At 42.3% G+C, this 19,406-nt stretch overlaps 2 protein-coding genes across 2 annotated transcripts; both read right to left on the reverse strand.

Moving 5' to 3' along the window:
• Nucleotides 1–3,547: 3,547 nt before the first annotated feature.
• On the reverse strand, nucleotides 3,548–6,005 carry LOC311134625 (ras-related protein Rab-19-like; the record flags this gene model as incomplete). Its single annotated transcript, XM_084168361.1, has 4 exons — nucleotides 5,925–6,005; nucleotides 4,958–5,146; nucleotides 4,064–4,247; nucleotides 3,548–3,813 (listed from the first exon to the last, which is right to left on the reverse strand). Exons 1-4 carry the CDS (start codon nucleotides 5,973–5,975, stop codon nucleotides 3,548–3,550), a joined length of 690 nt encoding a protein of 229 aa, XP_084024487.1. The 5' UTR covers nucleotides 5,976–6,005.
• Nucleotides 6,006–9,311: 3,306 nt separating this feature from the next.
• Nucleotides 9,312–15,061, reverse strand: LOC311134743 (uncharacterized protein; the record flags this gene model as incomplete). The annotated part of the gene is made up of 7 exons (XM_084168516.1): nucleotides 9,312–11,897; nucleotides 12,077–12,203; nucleotides 12,597–12,755; nucleotides 12,896–13,003; nucleotides 13,192–13,333; nucleotides 13,610–13,874; nucleotides 14,980–15,061. 7 exons carry the CDS (start codon nucleotides 15,059–15,061, stop codon nucleotides 11,689–11,691), a joined length of 1,092 nt encoding a protein of 363 aa, XP_084024642.1. The 3' UTR covers nucleotides 9,312–11,688.
• Nucleotides 15,062–19,406: the final 4,345 nt, after the last annotated feature.

The raw sequence follows: 19,406 nt of genomic DNA on the forward strand, positions 1-19,406 counted from the left end.
CAGAATTAGAGGCTATTTTCCTAGCTTAAAGACTAGAACTAGCTAGCTGGTAAAATGAGGCTTTTCCCCAAACCCATTGGCAAGACCGTCAATACATCTTGAAATGCTTCAAGTTGCTCCTATCTTAATTCCTTAATTGGCTGTTACTATGTGGCAATGTCATCTCTCTATCTCCTTTTCAGAAAGTTCCATCACTGAGTTATTCTCCCCACAGCTTGGCATGTTTACCTCTCTAGGGGGAGTAGCAAATTTATGAGGAAATTGTGTGCCTATGAGAAGCAATCAAAATGTTTTCTCAAATTCTGAGCAAATATTGCATTTTACATGGCCTCCTGCCCAGACCAAGTGGGTCACAGCTCTTCGCTGTGTAGTCACGTGGGTCGCGTCAGCCAGGCTATCACATCTGTGCATTCCAGCTTGACTATTTAACTCAAGCCCCCTTAAGTCGCTGCCTTCCCACTCCCTCACAGTGACATTTATGGTGCCAACCTCTACAACCTCTACCTACAGGCCTGCCGCCACGTCCGGGTCCAGATGCAGCTTAAAGGGATCGGAGGAGGGGAGCCCCAGAGCCAACCCCTGGAGGATACCCACAAAATGACCTGTGCCAAGATGGGAGGGGTGTCAGGGGTTTATTAGGGGCACATGCACAAGTATAGTGAAATGCTTAGCGACTAAAATTCTTCTTAGTCTACTTGAAACAGCATTAGGGGTGGTTTGATAGGCCAGTGTTTTCCAGGCTTGTTACAGTTTCAGAGTAACATCTTCATGCAAGTGACTAGTTTAAGTCAAGGAATGTTCGTTGATGGTCTCCACAATTGATGCAAGACTAGTTGTTCAATTTACCATTAACTAAACTAGTCCTACATATCCGGTTGTGTTCAATTAAGGGTTGGAGCCTTACCAGAGCCAATAGTACAGTGAGGGAAAAAAGTATTTGATCCCCTGCTGGTTTTGTGTTTGCCCACTGACAAAGACATGATCAGTCTATATTTTTAATGGTACGTTTATTTGAACAGTGAGAGACAGAATAACAACAACAAAATCCAGAAAAACGCATGTCAAAAATGTTATAAATTGATTTGCATTTTAGGGAAATAAGTATTTGACCCCCTCTCAATCAGAAAGATTTCTGGCTCCCAGGTGTCTTTTATACAGGTAACGAGCTGAGATTAGGAGCACACTCTTAAAGGGAGTGCTCCTAATCTCAGCTTGTTACCTGTATAAAAGACACCTGTCCACAGAAGCAATCAATCAATGAGATTCCAAACTCTCCACCATGGCCAAGACCAAAGAGCTCGCCAAGGATGTCAGGGACAAGATTGTAGACCTACACAAGGCTGGAATGGGCTACAAGACCATCGCCAAGCAGCTTGGTGAGAAGGTGACAACAGTTGGTGCGATTATTCGCAAATGGAAGAAACACAAAATAACTGTCAATCTCCCTCGGCCTGGGACTCCATGCAAGATCTCACCTCGTGGAGTTGCAATGATCATGAGAATGGTGAGGAATCAGCCCAGAACTACACGGGAGGATCTTGTCAATGATCTCAAGGCAGCTTGGACCATAGTCACCAAGAAAACAATTGGTAACACACTACGCCGTAAAGGACTGAAACCTTGCAGCGCCCGCAAGGTCCCCCTGCTCAAGAAAGCACATATACAGGCCCGTCTGAAGTTTGCCAATGAACATCTGAATGATTCAGAGGAGAACTGGGTGAAAGTGTTGTGGTCAGATGAGACCAAAATGGAGCTCTTTGGCATCAACTCAACTCGCTGTGTTTGGAGGAGGAGGAATGCTGCCTATGACCCCAAGAACACCATCCCCACCGTCAAACATGGAGGTGGAAACATTATGCTTTGGGGGTGTTTTTCTGCTAAGGGGACAGGACAACTTCACCGCATCAAAGGGACGATGGACGGGACCATGTACCGTCAAATCTTGGGTGAGAACCTCCTTCCCTCAGCCAGGGCATTGAAAATGGGTCGTGGATGGGGATTCCAGCATGACAATGACCCAAAACACTCAGCCAAGGCAACAAAGGAGTGGCTCAAGAAGAAGCACATTAAGGTCCTGGAGTGGCCTAGCCAGTCTCCAGACCTTAATCCCATAGAAAATCTGTGGAGGGAGCTGAAGGTTCGAGTTGCCAAACGTCAGCCTCGAAACCTTAATGACTTGGAGAAGATCTGCAAAGAGGAGTGGAACAAAATCCCTCCTGAGATGTGTGCAAACCTGGTGGCCAACTACAAGAAACATCTGACCTCTGTGTTTGCCAACAAGGGTTTTGCCACCAAGTACTAAGTCATGTTTTGCAGAGGGGTCAAATACTTATTTCCCTCATTAAAATGCAAATCAATTTATAACATTTTTGACATGCATTTTTCTGGATTTTTGTTGTTGTTATTCTGTCTCTCACTGTTCAAATAAACCTACCATTAAAATTATAGACTGCTCATGTCTTTGTCAGTGGGCAAACGTACAAAATCAGCAGGGGATCAAATACTTTTTTTCCCTCACTGTATGTGAAGACATGCTATTGGGGGATGTAAGCATTTTATGATGTTTTCTGAATTATTATTTATATTTTTATGGAAATTGTTCTTGAATGTTTTATGCAGGGATGTCAACATTTGTACAATTTGGCCAATGGTTTTAAGGGAAAGAAGTGTGAGACTGTGGAATTGTCATAATGCAACACTGTATTTGACAAACTGGAGGACAATAATAAACAAAAAAGGTAAAAGATCAAACCAGTCATTTTGCCACATGCAATAGACCACAGGTGGCCAGAGGGTACTTTTACCACATTTTGTTATTAAATACTGGTTATGTTTAAACAATAGTAGTATGTTAAGTACGATGAGGACAGGTACGTGTGACTACTGGCAGCCAAGTTTAAAACTACAGTTAAAGACCCACTCCAGTCTCCCTAGAACCTCAATTATCTCAGTAGGTGGTTTAGGTGTCCTCTGACAAGGCACAAAGGGGGGGGGGGGGGGCGGGGTGTAGGCCTTTCCCTTTTGTCCTCAATTTCTCCTTTATTGTTCCCTCAAGCAAGGGGGAAGGCCGATGACATCAGGGTGCACCATCAGACCAACTCCTTGAATTGGCAAACCCTTGAATTTCACAATTGTGTAAAAAAAGGTGTGTACTGTATTTATAGTTGAAATATTGTTTTTCAATGGGAAAAGTTAAAAAAACAGCTGGAGTGGGACTTGTGAAAGTAAAACATTTGAACACTTTTCAGTGGCAATCAATCATCACTACAGTACTTGTATCTATTCCATCCCCACCACCGCACAATATAGTATGCACACACATCCCCAACCCCTAGCCTCTACCCCAAGACACTTCTTGACAGCACCTTTAGATGTAGCAGTCTAAAACTAGCAGGCTTTGTGGCTTAGCATCTACAAGGGGAAGTGTCAAGGGATAGTGTGTAGGCAACGTTGATTCCAGACAATTATAGTTTATCTATAGTTTAATTATATAATTATCAGCCCCATCAGCACAACAACCTCTCGCCCAGCTTGCCCATCAATTCTCTCAACAACATGATTTCCTGTCCGTGGAATCGGAGCCATGGATTGGATGGGAATTTGGGAAGTGTTGGGAGGCCTGTGAGTGTTCGTCTGTGATGGTCAGGCCGTTCCTAACCATCAGCTCCCGGGCCATCAGCATAAAGGCTGCCTCCACATTCTGGGCCTCCTTGGCCGAGGTTTCCATGGCGGCCAGCGCACCCTTCCCCTCAGCCAGAGTACAGGCATCCTCAAACAGCACCTGTCTCTCTGACTGCAGGTCCGATTTGTTCCCTAGGAGAGAAGAGCAGAGAAAGTTAGAGAAGGAAATTGTTATTTCTATTTGAGTTTATTTTGATAAATAGATGAATGTTAATTGTTTGGAATAATCTATTTCCAAGTTCAAGATAAGTGTCAGACAATTTTCTCTCACCCACCAGTGACAATGAGCACCACATCTGTTATGTCATTATTACAACTGTTCAGTAGGCTTTATAACAGAGTTTGACTAAAACCACGTGTTGCCTGTGTCTCTCCCACCCACCAATGAGGATGAGAACAACGCTAGCAGCCCCATACTGCTCCACTTCCTGGATCCAGTGTGTCACAGATTCAAAGGTTGGGCGCCGTGTGATGTCGTAGGCCACTATGGCGCCGTGGGCGCTGCGGTAATAACTCTGGGTGATTGTGCGGAAACGCTCCTGTCCAGCCGTGTCCCACACCTGCATCTGAGGAGACAAGAAACGACACACACTTTAGCTGGAGTACACACACTACACCAATTTCTTTCACACACACTCTCAGGCCAGGATAACAAAGGGTCAGTTGAAAAACCACCTGTAGCCTTTTCACCAACCCTTTGGTAGAACAAGATAAGTGTAAACATGGAGAACGTTCCCCTAAGCACATTGAAAGGCTAGCTGGAGACATCACCATATGTTTACAACTATCCAGTCGCTAAAGGGGAAGGGACTGTGGGTTGGACGTCTATGCATCCCTGTGGAGGAGAAACCGGTACAGGGAGGTTTTCATTTATTACATTTATGGATGAGACGTTTTTAAGGGTGGTCCAAGAACATCCAACCCCTCCACAGACAAACATGTACCTAGGAAAACACACTTATACTGTCCATACAATTATACAGTCACTTGATACACACCCAGAAAACACACACATTCACAGCGGGGCAATCCAAAGTTAGAGTAAGACCACTCCTGTTCCTTAAAACAAACAAAAAAGTGCTGAATATTCTTTGCTTTTGAAGACAGCAGAGGCAGAAGGATTTACACTATGTAAAGACACAATTGAGCTAGCTAGGCCTATTGACAATAATTAAATACCGGAAAGAACAAAGACAAAATGTCCTGTACTTAACACTGGTTATCATAGAAACATTTGATAAACAATCATCCCTGAAATGTACACATATTTCCTTACCTTGACCTTCCTGCCATCAATGTCCATGGTTCGGACGGTGAAGTCCACGCCGATAGTGTTCTGTTGTTTCTCCATGAAGATACCAGACTTAAAGCTCTGGACTACGCAGGTCTTCCCCACGTCTGAGTCTCCCACCAGGATGATCTTAAAGAGGAAGTCGAAGGAGTCGTCCTGCTCCGGCCCAGAGGACTGCATGGTGAGGGGTCGACACAGGGAGAGTCTGAGCGACAACACTATACTAGGGCCAGGCTGAGACGCCCTGCAGCAGCGATATAACTGGTTCTCTACTGTGTAAGTTGTTAGCTGCGTCAATAACAGTTGAAACTGTTGACAGAGATGGTCACATCCTAGTCAGAAACACGGAGAGAACTCTTCCTCATGAGGAGCTAAAGAAGTACATTACCATTTCCTACTAAAACCGTGTCCCTTCTATGCAGATTGTCTTGGGAAAGGTCAGGAACTTAATTTTAAAAAACGGGTTGCTATGCAGAAAAGAAATTGCTGCCCAAAATGAGAGTATCACAGCTGGTTAGTCCCCTGTTTATAACCAGAGCCTGTTTCTTCTTCATTATTTTTCCTTGTCAGAAGATGTATTGAAGATAAGGCTTTAATAGGCTATATCCTCTACCTCTACAGGTGTTCTCTACTCAGCCCCTCTTCAGGTATTTTCTCAGGTGTCCATCTCCCAAAGTGAGCTCATTACACACACAAAAACGTCCTCCAACAGATTACATCACAGTAGGAACAATATCACAATTAAAGGTCTTCTGGAAGGCCACGTTTCAAGTCCTATTTACCCTTTTTGATAGGTTGTATATATCAAATCACTCCCATTCTTTGTCCTCAAACCTCCAACTGTTTCCCTGCACAGTTAGTGTACTTATGCCCTTTATACCATATTCCTCTCTCTACTCTGTTGTTCTCCCCACTCTCATTCGTTCACAGACAGCTAAGGCACACCCCTTACCTTTCCTGGCAGGTGTGATTTCCAGTTGCCTGCCCACCTGCACCACTGCATCTTGGGAATTGTAGTTTTCTAGGCAAGATCCAGGGTCTGTGAGGACAGGAGGAGGGATCAGTCGCAGCGGTCACATTTAAGACTTGTCTCTAGGTGCTTGCAAGGCTCACTAGGTACACTTCCTTAAGTCAATAGAGGGAGCCACTCCTATAGTTAAGCTGCTCGTGGCGAAATGTAAACACAAGACTTTTGTCTTGACAGGTGGCCTTTGGACCCCAGAGAGCTACATATAAATCCTCAGAAATAAGCACATGAAGACACACAGACGGCTGCCCCTCTCTCACTATTTGCCACCTCCTGACTGCCGTCAACTAACACATTCCAGTGCATTCAAAATCACAGCTAAATATAGAGCAGGCAAAAACACAAGACAACGCTTAAGCATTTCTCAGTAAACATCTTGTTAATGAGGGTTAATTTAATTTACTGTGTAATGAATCCATTTTTACCTCAGGCGCCATACATTGACCTATCAAGGAGATAAAGTGAAGTGAAGAGTCTACTGTTCTGGAAGTCAGAGACCCCCTCTTCTCCCTCTCTTTTTTCATTTCTCTCACTCCACCCACACACTGGTTTGTCGTCATCTCAGCCCACAGAGGCACAAGGCACAGCTGGACACAGAACAATGTGTGTGAGTGTGAGTGGCGCTGTGCACCAGGGCTGGCCTATCTCTGGCCCCAGCCACCATGTTCTTCCTCTGAGTGTGTGGGTGTGTGGTCACATGACGGTTCCACATTAAGCACTGTAGCCTGAGGAATGTTTATCTTTCACCCACTGACACCATATCTCCTGTTATTGACTTATAATCTACAGCTCTCTACTGATGTCATCATGTTATGTTAGCATTTTTGACTGTATCTGAGAAATAGTTCGGCATAATGTCTTTGTCTGCTATCCATTTAGGTTGATAAATCTAAAATGAATAAAAATATCCAGCCCATAGCCATAATATAAATAACCACAACTAAACAGTACAATAAACCGTTTTTATTGACATCCTGAACTATGCAAAAATGTACAAGTCATTAGAAAATTGTTGTCAGTGAAAGTACCAGATTTTTCTATATATTTTTCTTCACATATTCTTTCAGAATTACGAACCTATACAAATCTGGCATCAATAAAAAAAAAAACAGACGCCACCACAACATGTATTTTAGATAGGAAATACATAAAAACATACTGTCAATGGACTAGTGCAGCTGAGTCTACACAGTACACAGTGCATTCAGAAAGTATTCAGACACCTTCCCCCTTTCCACATTTTGTTACGTTACAGCCTTATTCTAAATTGGATTAAATAAAAATGTTCCTCATCAATCTACACACAATACCCCACTATTACAAAGCGAAAACAGGTTTTTAGACATTTTTGCAAAAAACATAATGAAATACCTTATTTACATATCGGATATTGGCATTTTAACGCTATATTGGTCGATAATTCCACCAATAACTGATATTCAGTAAATAGGATGAAAAAAGGGTATCTCAAGATTATCTGAACGCTTGCTGCCATTCTCATGATGTCACAATGTAAGAAATCAACAACAAAAAATCCTGTTGAAGGTACATTAGGACCAAATTGGTATAAAATCCTTAATCTGTGTAGCATTAAGATCATCAGTGTGCTGAAGTTTCATTTCATTAAACCAGAGATAATCGTCTTCTCAGAATGATCACCTGTGGCTGCTAATCTAACCCTTTTCAATGTGGCAAGGGAGCATGTTTTAGTCTGTTTTGGCAGAGTGGCTGCGTGACCACTCTCTGGACACCTCTTCCCAATAGCTAAACCCCGTACTTTCTGTGCATGTGCTACGGAACGACGCTCAGCTAGTCTCGGAAATCCCATACCTACAGTGCATTCGGAAAGTATTCAGACCTCTTCACTTTTTCCACATTTTGTTACGTTACAGCCTTATTGTAAAACAGATTTTTTTTTAATCCTCATCAATCTACACACAATAACCCATAATGACAGAAATCTTTGCAAATGTATTAAAAATAAATAACATTTACATAAGACCCTTTGCTATGAGACTCGAAATTGAGCTCAGGTGCATCCTGTTTCCATTGATCATCCTAGAGATGTTTCTACAACTTGACTGTGGTAAATTCAATTGATTGGACATGATTTGGAAAGGCACACAACTATATAAGGTCCCACAGTTGACAGTGCATGTCAGAGCAAAAACCAAGCCATGAGGTCGAAGGAATTGTCCATAGAGCTCTGAGACAGGATTGTGTCGAGGCACAGATCTGGGGAAGGGTACCAAAACATTTCTGCAGCATTGAAGGTCCCCAAGAACACAGTGGCCTCCATCATTCTTAAATGGAAGAAGTTTGGAACCACCAAGACTCTTCCTAGAGCTGGCCGCCCGGCCAAACAGAACAAACAGGGGAGAAGGGCCTTGGTCAGGGAGGTGACCAAGAACCTGATGGTCACTCTGACAGTGCTCCAGAGTTCCTCTGTGGAGATGGGAGAACCTTCCAGAAGGACAACCATCTCTGCAGAACTTCACCAATCAGGCCTTTATGGAAGTGGCCAGGCGGAAGCCACTCCTCAATAAAAGGCACGACAGCCAGCTTGGAGTTTGCCAAAAGGCTCTCAGACCATGAGAAACAAGATTCTCTGGTCTGATGAAACCAATATTGAACTCTTTGGCCTGAATGCCAAGCCTCACATCTGGAGGAAATCTGCCACAATCCCTACGGTGAAGCATGGTGGTGGCAGCATCTAGTCAGGATCGAGGGAAAGATTAACAGAACAAAGTACAGAGAGATCCTTAATGAAAACCTGCTCCAGAGCGCTCAGGAACTCAGACTGGGTCGACGGTTTACCTTCCAACAGGACAATGACCCTAAGCACACAGCCAAGACAACGTAGGAGTGGCTTCGGGACAAGTCTCTGAATGTCCTTGAGTGGCCCAGCCAGAGCCCGGACTTGAACCCAATCGAACATCTCTGGAGAGACCTGAAAATAGCTGTGCAGCGACGCTCCCCATCCAACCTGATAGAGCTTGAGAGGATCTGCAGAGAAGAATGGGAGAAACTCCCCAAATACAGTGCCTTGCAAAAGTATTAATCCCCCTTGGCTTTTTTCCTATTTTGTTGCATTACAACCTGTAATTTAAATGGATTTTTATTTGGATTTCATGTAATGGACATACACAAAATAGTCCAAAAGTGAAATGAAAAAAATTACATGTCTAAAAAAATTCTAAAAAATAAATAACGTAAAAGTGGTGTGTGCATATGTATTCACCCCCTTTGCTATGAAACCCCTAAATAAGATCTGGTACAACCAATTACATTTTTTTTTTTTTTTTTGTCATTTTAGCAGAACGCTCTTATCCAGAGCGACTTACAGTTAGTGAATAAATTATTTTTTTTAACCTTCAGAAGTCACAAAATTAGTTCAATGAAGTCCACCTGTGTGCAATCTGTCACATGATCTCAGTATATATACACACATGTTCTGAAAGGCCCCAGAGTTTGCAACACCACTAAGCAAGGGGCACCACCAAGCAAGCAGCACCATGAAGACCAAGGAGCTCTCCAAACAGGTCAGGGACAAAGCTGTGGAGAAGTACAGATCAGGTTTGGGTTATAAAAAAATATCTGAAACTTTTAACATCCCATGGAGCACCATTAAATCCATTATTAAAAAATGGAAAGAATCTGGCACCACAACAAACCTGCCAAGAGAGGGCCGCCCACCAAAACTCACGGACCAGGCAAGGAGGGCATTAATCAGAGAGACAACAAAGAGACCAAAGATAACCCTGAAGGAGCTGCAAAGCTCCACAGCGGAGATTGGAGTATCTGTCCATAGGACCACTTTAAGCCGTACACTCCACAGAGCTGGGCTTTACTGAAGAGTGGCCAGAAAAAAGCCATTGCTTAAAGACAAAAATAAGCAAACACGTTTGGTGTTCACCAAAAAGCATATGGGAGACTCCCCAAACATATGGAAGAAGGTACTCTGGTCAGATGAGACTAAAATTTAGCATTTTGGCCATCAAGGAAAACGCCATGTCTGGCGCAAACCCAACACCTCTCATCACTGCTAGAACACCATCCCCACAGTGAAGCATGGTGGTGGCAGCATCATGCTATGGGGATGTTTTTCCTCAGCAGGGACTGGGAAACTGGTCAGAATTGAAGGAATGATGGATGGCGCTAAATACAGGGAAATTCTTGAGGGATACCTGTTTCAGTCTTGCAGAGATTTGAGACTGGGACGGCGGTTCACCTTCCAGCAGGACAATGACCCTAAGCATACTGCTAAAGCAACACTCAAGTGGTTTAAGGGGAAACATTTAAATGTCTTGGAATGGCCTAGTCAAAGCCCAGACTTCAATCCAATTGAGAATCTGTGGTATGACTTAAAGATTGCTGTACACCAGTGGAACCCATCCAACTTGAAGGAGCTGGAGCAGTTTTGCCTTGAAGAATGGGCAAAAATCCCAGTGGCTAGATGTGCCAAGCTTATAGAGACATACCCCATGAGACTTGCAGCTGTAATTGCTACAAAAGGTGGCTCTACAAAGTATTGACTTTGGGGGGGTGAATAGTTATGCACGCTCAAGTTCTGTTTTTTTGTTTTATTTATTGTTTAAAAATAATTTGCATCTTCAAAGTGGTAGGCATGTTGTGTAAATCAAATGATACAAACCCCCCAAAAATCCATTTTAATTCCAGGTTGTAAGGCAACAAAATAGGAAACATGCCAACGGGGGTGAATACTTTCGCAAGCCACTGTACAGGTGTGCCAAGCTTGTAGCATCATACCCAAGAAGACTTGAGGCTGTAATCGCTGCCGAAGGTGCTTCAACAAAGTACTGAGTAAAGGGTCTGAATACTTATTATGTAAATGTTATATTTCAGTATTTTCTTTTATATAAATTTGCTAAAAAATTAGAAAAACCTATTTTTGCTTTGTGATTATGGGGTATTGTGTTTAGATTGATGAGGGAAAAAAACGATTTAATCAATTTTAGAATAAGACTAACTTAACAAAATGTGGAAAAAGTCAAGGGGTCTGAATACTTTCTGAATGCACTGTATACCAGGGTTCCCCAACTGGCAGCCCGCAGATTATTTTATTATTGTTGTACATAAAAGACTAAAAACATCAGCAAATCAGCTCCAACTGATTTTAATTTTGGAAATCTGTTTCAAAGTATTCCCACGCATAAAAGAGAGATATACTGTATGTGATCGAATACAACTGGAAGCAAGTTGGTAGAGCATGGCGCTTGCAACGCCAGGGTTGTGGGTTCGTTTCCCATGGGGGGCCAGTATGAAAAAAATGTATGCACTCACTAACTGTAAGTCCCTCTGGATATGAGCGTCTGCTAAATGACTAAAATGTAAATGTAAATGTAAATTATTATGTTTTTAGTCAAATGTTATATCTGTTTGGGCTTCTTGCGGTCAGTTTGCAGTCTCCAAATTATTTGTCATTATATTCCGGCCCCCTGACCATCCACTCAAGAAAAAAAGAAAAACGGCCTGCGGCTGAATCTAGTTGATGATCCCTGGTATGTACAGTAGAATAATCACCTCCCCTGTGTCCTCTCACAGTACCTTGAAGCTCCTAAACACTGATCTAAGGTCAGTTTTGTGGTTTCCCCCGAGGTTAGATCTGAGGATAGTACTGTAGATCTGAACCTAGATCTGTGTCCAAGGTGAACCTCTACTGGAGCGGTCATCTCCTCTGCAGGCGAGCTGCTGAGCTTACAGTGTCTCGGAGTCTGAATGGGATGCTGGGGCTGTTCTGGTACTTGGGCTGACTCGGCTGTTTCCTGCGGGAAGTCTTCTTCACTGGTGGTTTCTCTGGTGGCGGAACGTGGATGGGCTTCCATGGGATTGGGTTGTAGAAGCTGGGAGATGGGTACGTTACATTGTCATAGCCACCTGGGAAAAGAAACAAAATACAATTACTTTATAATATCAAAACTTGCTTTAAATATACATGCACGACTGTACAACTACATGTGTGTGACAATAAAAAATAGTATTGTTAAATTTTTTTATTGCCATTTTCCAGAAGGTGAATATGAGATTGAACAACAAGGTGAAGACCGTTATGTTACCTTGTGGGCAGCCGGTTGCATTGGGACTGGGTCGGCTCTTGTCCTGGGCACGAAGCCATTCCTTAAAGTTCTCCTCTGCTCTCTGTCTGCGCTCCCTCTCCTGAGCCTCTCTGCTGGCTGCCTCCTCCTGTTACAACACAATTGCCCTCAGCACCTGAACACCTCACAACTAGTTTCCAGCTAAACCAAAGCCGTCATTGTCAGAAACATTGAAACTCATGTTCAAATTGACATTTACAGGAAGTTGCCACATGAACTTGCTCACATGAACTTGTATTCAGAGTAACAAACTGCTGTATAATTCAATTACATGGTTTAGTTGTGTGTTGTTGCTGATTAGTTAGCAATAAGAGAAGAGAGAGTGCACAGGAATATTTAGCAAATGGCTAGTATGTCGATCTCTTCCAACTGCACTCTAATGTAGAGAGAAAAGCAACAAAACATTTCTGAGATTTTAATTTGTTTACTGTCCTGAATAAATCTCGGAATAATTCCACAAGCCTACTGTTAAAGAACCTACCTTCGCTCTCCTCTCTCTCTCCATTTTCTCCAGATTCTTCCTCCGTAGCCACTCTCTGTATTTCTCCTCTGCTTTCTGTTCAATCTCCCTCTGCTTCTGCTGCTGCCTCTGCATCTCCTCCTGCTCCTTGCTCTCCTTCAGCAATTTCTCCTGCTTCTCCTGGAGATTACAAACAATCACACAAACATTACTTACCCCTTTAGGTGCAGAGATACCGTACGCATGAGAAATCATTCAAACTGCACGGTTCCTCTCTGGGACTTTGTTAATAACAGAGTGAAAAGAAGGGGGTTCTTAACCTGTTCTTTCTTCATCTGCAGCCACAAATGGATCTTCTCCTCCACTACCATCTTCTTCTTCTGCTGCTCTCTCTCCTGTTCCTCATTCCTCTCCCTCAGTAGGCGCTCCTATCAAATAACACTTGTCAGTCCCACAGTCATACTCAATTGCTTCATGTAGAGACATTTGCAACCCTAATTTACAGAAGGGAAAATATAAATGTTAGAAAAACAACAACTAAATGATCACATTCTGACTCATACAAACAGGAGTTGCCAAACCGAAGAAGAAACAAAAAAGAGAAATGGCAGCGCACCTCCTCTGCTTTCTTTTCTATTCTGAGTCTCTCCTCTTTGGCTTTGCAGACCAGCCACCTCTCCCAGGCAGAAAGAGATGCCTCTGGATCCTCCGCCTCAGTTACTGCTGTCCTCTCTGGGGGCTTCTGTGGTGGATCATCTCTGAAACACACATGCTCAACTCTGAGCACAACATTGAGCACGACCCCTACAGTTAGGCCTACTAGAGCTAATTTTGTGTATCCTTCATTCATATATTTAATTTTGTCTGTGGCACTTCCATTGAAACAGTCTAATCAAATTTGAGCTTCATCAACCCTTTTTAATTGCTTGTTGATGAGGGGACCCTAACTAAACAGCAAGTGGCGCTAACACAAATGTTGCTCCACTGTCTGCTGAATCCAGTTGGGTAACACTGCTCTTGTATACCAACCATACCTGATGGGTGAGAGGGGTCTGGCGTCATCACTCTGTGTGGCTGAGGTGTCTATCTGATGTACGTGGTGAGCTGCAGCCAGGTCCTCATCACTCTCGTAGCTGTCATGGTAGATGGGGGAGAGCAGAGAGTAGGTGGAGTCACCTGTTGAGTCATAGTCCACACTCTTGGATCGGTGCAGTTCCCTGCCGCTGTCCTGGTACGTCTTCAGAGGAGTCGAGCTGAAACTCTTGGAGGCGGAGGCAGGAAAGCTTGACATCTTTCCCCCTGTTATCATACAAACATGTGAATAAAGTTAAAAACGAGCACAAGCCATTTTTTATTTTGTGGATACTAACACTGATGTATTGTGCAGTCACAAAGAAGGAATTGAGTCCGCGTTGAACAGCAGTACCTATCTAGCTATCTAGCGAGCATTATGATGAGCAAGCATTATGATGAACAAGCATTATGATAAACATGCACGGCTACTGAAGGTCTGACTCCAGACAACCAACGCAGAGCTGCGAAGACCCACCAGCGTGACCACACTTTACTAAAGTTATCGTGAACCAGTATCTGTGCGTTAGATACCTCTCTAACGCCCATGAAGCTCCGATTCTAACTCCCATTCACCAGTTCTGCAAGCGTCAGAATACGTTCGTTGATCTCCATATATGAAGTTTCGCTAAGCAACTATCTTCATTTACTCCCGTATCGCCCAGTATGTACTTCCAAAAAAGGTATAAATAAAAATGTACAAGTAACCGGAAAAAATGCCTCTTCGGCACCTCCAATGTACTGTATTGAGCTGTTGTAGACTTCTGACCTGTGCGTGGCAGTAAAGAGTGATTTACGTTGGAGGTGCCGAATAAGCATTTTTTCAGTTGCTTGTACATTTTGTATTTAGACCTTTTTGGGAAGTACATACCGGCCGTAACGGGCCTAAATGACGATAGTTGCAAAGCGAAACTCGATATTTCGTGATCAACGAACGTATTTTGACATTATAACGCTTGAGGTGGTGAATGGGAGTTTGAATCGGAGCTTTCTGGGCGTTAGATACTGGTTCGAAGTTATCCTAGCTATTTGCAAGGCCGAGCAGCCCTAGCAAGCCTAGCAGACTGTTATTGCAGCTCAGATCAATTACGTTAAAAGGCCAAGACAGCTAGCTAATCCTCTGGCAATAGCCTCCCTTGGCACTAGCTAGCTAACGCGTTACGTAGCACTGTATGAAGTAGCTAGCTAGCTGTTAGACAGCTAGTTACTAGCTTGTTTGTTAGTTGGCTAACGTTAGATTCTCATGCAATTTTCTGCTTTGCTTATTATTAGCAATTCAATGCCATCTAGCTAGACTATCCAATAAACATTTAGCTTATATTAATATTTTTACCTAGGTCTTCACGCACCTCTTTCCTTCTGTTTACTTGGTTGTGATTGCAAACAACTTTATTTTCCCATGATACACCACACATCTCGCCAATCACCAACCGAACGCAACGCTCCTAGTAGACGCTGGGCGGTAACCATGGCGACATCATGGAGAAGAGGGTAGTCACGGTCATTGCTAAAGTAGATCCAGTTTTTGTCAAATTAACGTCAGATTTGATTTTTCGTAGTAGGTCAAGAGAATTTACGCAGCAGGTTAGGATTAACGTAGCATGTTAGGATAATTAGGTTAAGGTTAAAAAAAAGGTTAGGGTTATCTAAAATGCAAAAAATATATACTTTTAATGTTAATTTGACAAAAGCTGGATCCTTCTAGCCGTGACCGTTCATAACTATATAGTTAAATTCAAAGGGGCTTTATTGGTATGGGAAATATATTTACATTGCCAAAGCAAGTGACATAAACAAGAAACAAAAAACAACATAAACAAAATAACAATTATAAATTAACAGTAAACATTGCACTCAAAAAGGTTTCAAAAAAGTAAAGACATTTCAATTGTTATATTATCAGCTACAGTGTTTTTAACAATGTGCAAATAGTTGTAGTAGGAATAGTAGGGGAAGATAAGTAAACAGATACATATTGGTTGTATTTACAATGTTGTTTGTGCTCCACTGGTTGCCCTGTTTTCATGGCAACGGGTCACTGACAAATGTGATTGCATATTGCGATATTTCGCCTAACAGATATGGGAGTTTATCAATTTTTGATTTGTTTTCAAATTCTATGTGAGTCTGTGTGATCTGTGGGAAATATGTGTCTCTAATATTGTCATACCTTTGGCAGGAGGTAAGGAAGTGCAGCTCAGTTTCCACCTCATTTTGTGGGCAGTGGGCACATAGCCTTTCTTCTCTTGAGAGCCAGGTCTGCCTATGGCAGCTTCTCTCTCAATAGCAAGGCTATGCTTACTGAGTCTGTACATAGTCAAGGATTTTCTTAATGTTGGGTCTGTCACAGTGGTCAGGTATTCTGCTACGTGTATTCTCTGTTTAGGGACAGATAGCATTCCAGTTTGCTCTGTTTTTTGGTTGATTCTTTCCAGTGTGTCAAATAGTTTTAGTTTTCTCATAATTTGGTTGGGTGTAATTGTGTTGCTGTCCTGGGGCTCTGTGGGGTCTGTTTGTGTTTGTGAACAGAGCCCCAGAACCAACGCCACAAAGTCCTAATTATGGCTTTTATTTTAAAAAATCTAAATGGGACCCTTGGGACTCCCAAACTCTGACATTACCCAATTGAAGTTGAAATTTAAAACGGTTAAGGTTAGGGTGAAGGTTAGGGTAAGGGTAGGGGTTAAGGTTAGGGTTAGGGTTTAGTGTAGGGACGGACATCCCAAGGATCCCGGATAGATCCTTAATTAATTAATAAAATAAAAAACACCTATTTCTACCTTTTCTCTTCTGATTTTAAACCTAACCTTAACCCTAACCACACTGCTAACCTTATGCCTAACCCTAACGTTCAAGCAAACCATTTTGTTATGTTTATGATATAGCCAATTTTGACTTTGTGGCTGTGGTAACTAGTGACAAGAGGAGAGACATTAAAAAGTTGATGGAGGAAGACAGAATTAGGAATTAGAATACTAGAATGGACATTTTTTATTATTTTTTATTTGACCTTTATTTAACTAGGCAAGTCAGTTAAGAACAAATTCTTACAATGACGGCCTACACCGGCCAAACCCGGACGAAGCTGGGCCAATTGTGCGCTGCCCTATGGGACTCCCAATCACGGCCGGTTGTGATACAGCCTGGAATCGAACCAGGGGGTCTGTAGCGTATAAAGGTCAGCCATTTTGGTCAGGGAGTTGGTCAACCATACATTTGCTAGTGCTGTGTGATAAGATACATAAAATCAAAGTTTATTGGTTGCGTACACAAATTTGCAGATGTTATCACAGGTGCAGCAAAATGCTTATGTTTCTAGCTCCAACAGTGCAGTAATATCTAGCAATACAATAACAATACACACATAATCCAACAACAACAACAAAAAGTGTTAAATCAACACTGACAGTGTTCAATTTATCACTGGGCCAGTGTCTATACAGGTTCACAATTTTGAGTGTTAAATTAACACTATGCTTAGTACACTTTGCAAGTGGTAGGGAATTAACACTTTTAGTGTTATCCAGTAACATCTCATATAGTATTTATAACACTAGGAAGAAATACTAAGCCACACCTCCAATAATTTCCCAGTGTGCTTTGCCTTTTCAAGTGAATTATAGAGTTACCACCCATGACTGTATTTGTTAGTGACAGAGACATGATTGTTGAAAATCATTCACTTTTAATCCAGTGGACTTCACAAAGTGAGTTCCTACTGTAGGCCAATATTATCATTATCAAACTGTTTATGACATGACATATCATAAGACCTTACTTTGATGGCCAAGTTTTACCTTAACATAGCTGTGTTAGGAAGGTCCTGGTTTACAGGGCACATCAGGCCTGCAAATCACATTATGCTGGTTTACAAAAATGATGGGTTATACCAACTGGAAACCAGCCAGGACATCCAACAGTTGGAATTCATTATTATTCACCCACAACCTGCATTCAGAAAGACTATCAGGGTTTGAAATATTAATGTATGGGTTCTATCTTAACCATTTAAATTGGAACAACTATTTCAGTAACGGGTGCAATAAAGCTAACTAACTGGATTCGTTTAGAAAATGTATGTTATTTATCTTTGTGTAGCATAAGATGGATAATTCAATCAATGTACATGCAAAAACACAGATATTAAAAACAATCCTAAAAAAATCTACCAGCAGTAGAGCATGCTGGGAAATATGATAATGATAAGCGTGGTTTTGATGGGAAGGTTTTACTCTCCACAGAGTAGAACTGACACAATCAGACTCTCTCACTCAACACTGGTTATAAACACCAACACTGGGGTTCGTTTACACCACTGAATGTTAATTTCACTCTTAGTTAGTTTAACTCCAAAATAAACACTAGAAATGTTACACTGAAAAATCAACACTTGGTAACACTGGCCAATTTGCAGTGTGTGCATTCCTTTATAATCACGGACACGCCAGGTACTAATTTCATAACCTTTATTGTGTTATACTCAATTGTGCTTATGTAGCTACATCATTCTATTAGTTCTGTAAAACAACACTAATGGTGTCAGAGAAGTATTAGCTTGTGTGTTGTAGCCCCGTGTAGCTCAGTTGGTAGAGCATTGCGCTTGCAATGCCAGGGTTGTGGGTTTGTTTCCCACGGGGGCCAGTATGAAAAATGTATGCACTCACTAACTGTAAGTCCCTCTGGATATGAGCGTCTGCTAAATGACAATGGAATGTATCCTTCGAAGCTGCCCTGGCCTTATCTTGACATGTGTATTCATTTGGCCTGTTTAGCATAGCTCTGCCCTGCCCCCTTGTGGAGCTCTTCAGTTACTGTTGTTATTATTATTACATTTTAGTCATTTAGCAGACGCTCTTATCCAGAGCAACTTACAGTTAGTGAATACATATTATAATTTTTTTATACTGGCCCCCCGTGGGAATCGAACCCACAACCCTGGCATTGCAAACGCCATGCTCTATCAACTGAGCTACATCCCTGCCGGCCATTTCCTCCCCTACCCTGGACGATGCTGGGCCAATTATGCGCCGCCCATGAGTCTCCCGGTCGCGGCCGGCTGCGACAGAGCCTGGATTCAAACCAGGATCTCTAGTGGCACAGTTAGCACTGCGATGCAGTGCCTTAGACCACTGCGCCACTTATGTTACTTCATTGTAATATTGTTTTATTGCTATATCCTGATATTGTATTCTAATTACTAATAATTTATCTTTATTCAGGACCACACACAAAAACAGTATTGAACATTATTTGCCAACATCATTACTGGAACTTGACATCTATCTTGACAAAGATTGAGGCCATCTTTTGTATGCTAGCAACATACTGTTGGATAGGGAGTGGGGAGGATGAGGGAATGGAAAGTATGATGAGGTCGTGGGGAGGTGGGTGAGATATTGTCAATAAAATTGCATAATGGAACTGTATTTGATTTGTATGTGAACTGTATGTCCAATTACAAAACACCTTGTTCAGTAATCATCTCACTTGTTAGCTGGTGGTGAACTATGTGGCCATTGAGGACAGCATTGTCAATCAGATGGGAAAATATCTTCTTATACCACTTGTTGGATAAGGCGGACATGTTTATCATGTCCGCCTTATCCACTGCCACCATTTTGTGATCATACATTGTAAAACCAAATAAGTTCCGGCTACTCAAACATTTTATCATGTCCGCCTTATCCACTGCCCCATTTTGTGATCATACACTGTAAAACCGGATAAGTTCCGGCTACTCAAACATTTTGAGGAAACCGA

Source organism: Coregonus lavaretus (genome assembly GCF_964263955.1).
Source record: "Coregonus lavaretus genome assembly, chromosome: 9".
Taxonomy (NCBI): Eukaryota; Metazoa; Chordata; class Actinopteri; order Salmoniformes; family Salmonidae; genus Coregonus; species Coregonus lavaretus.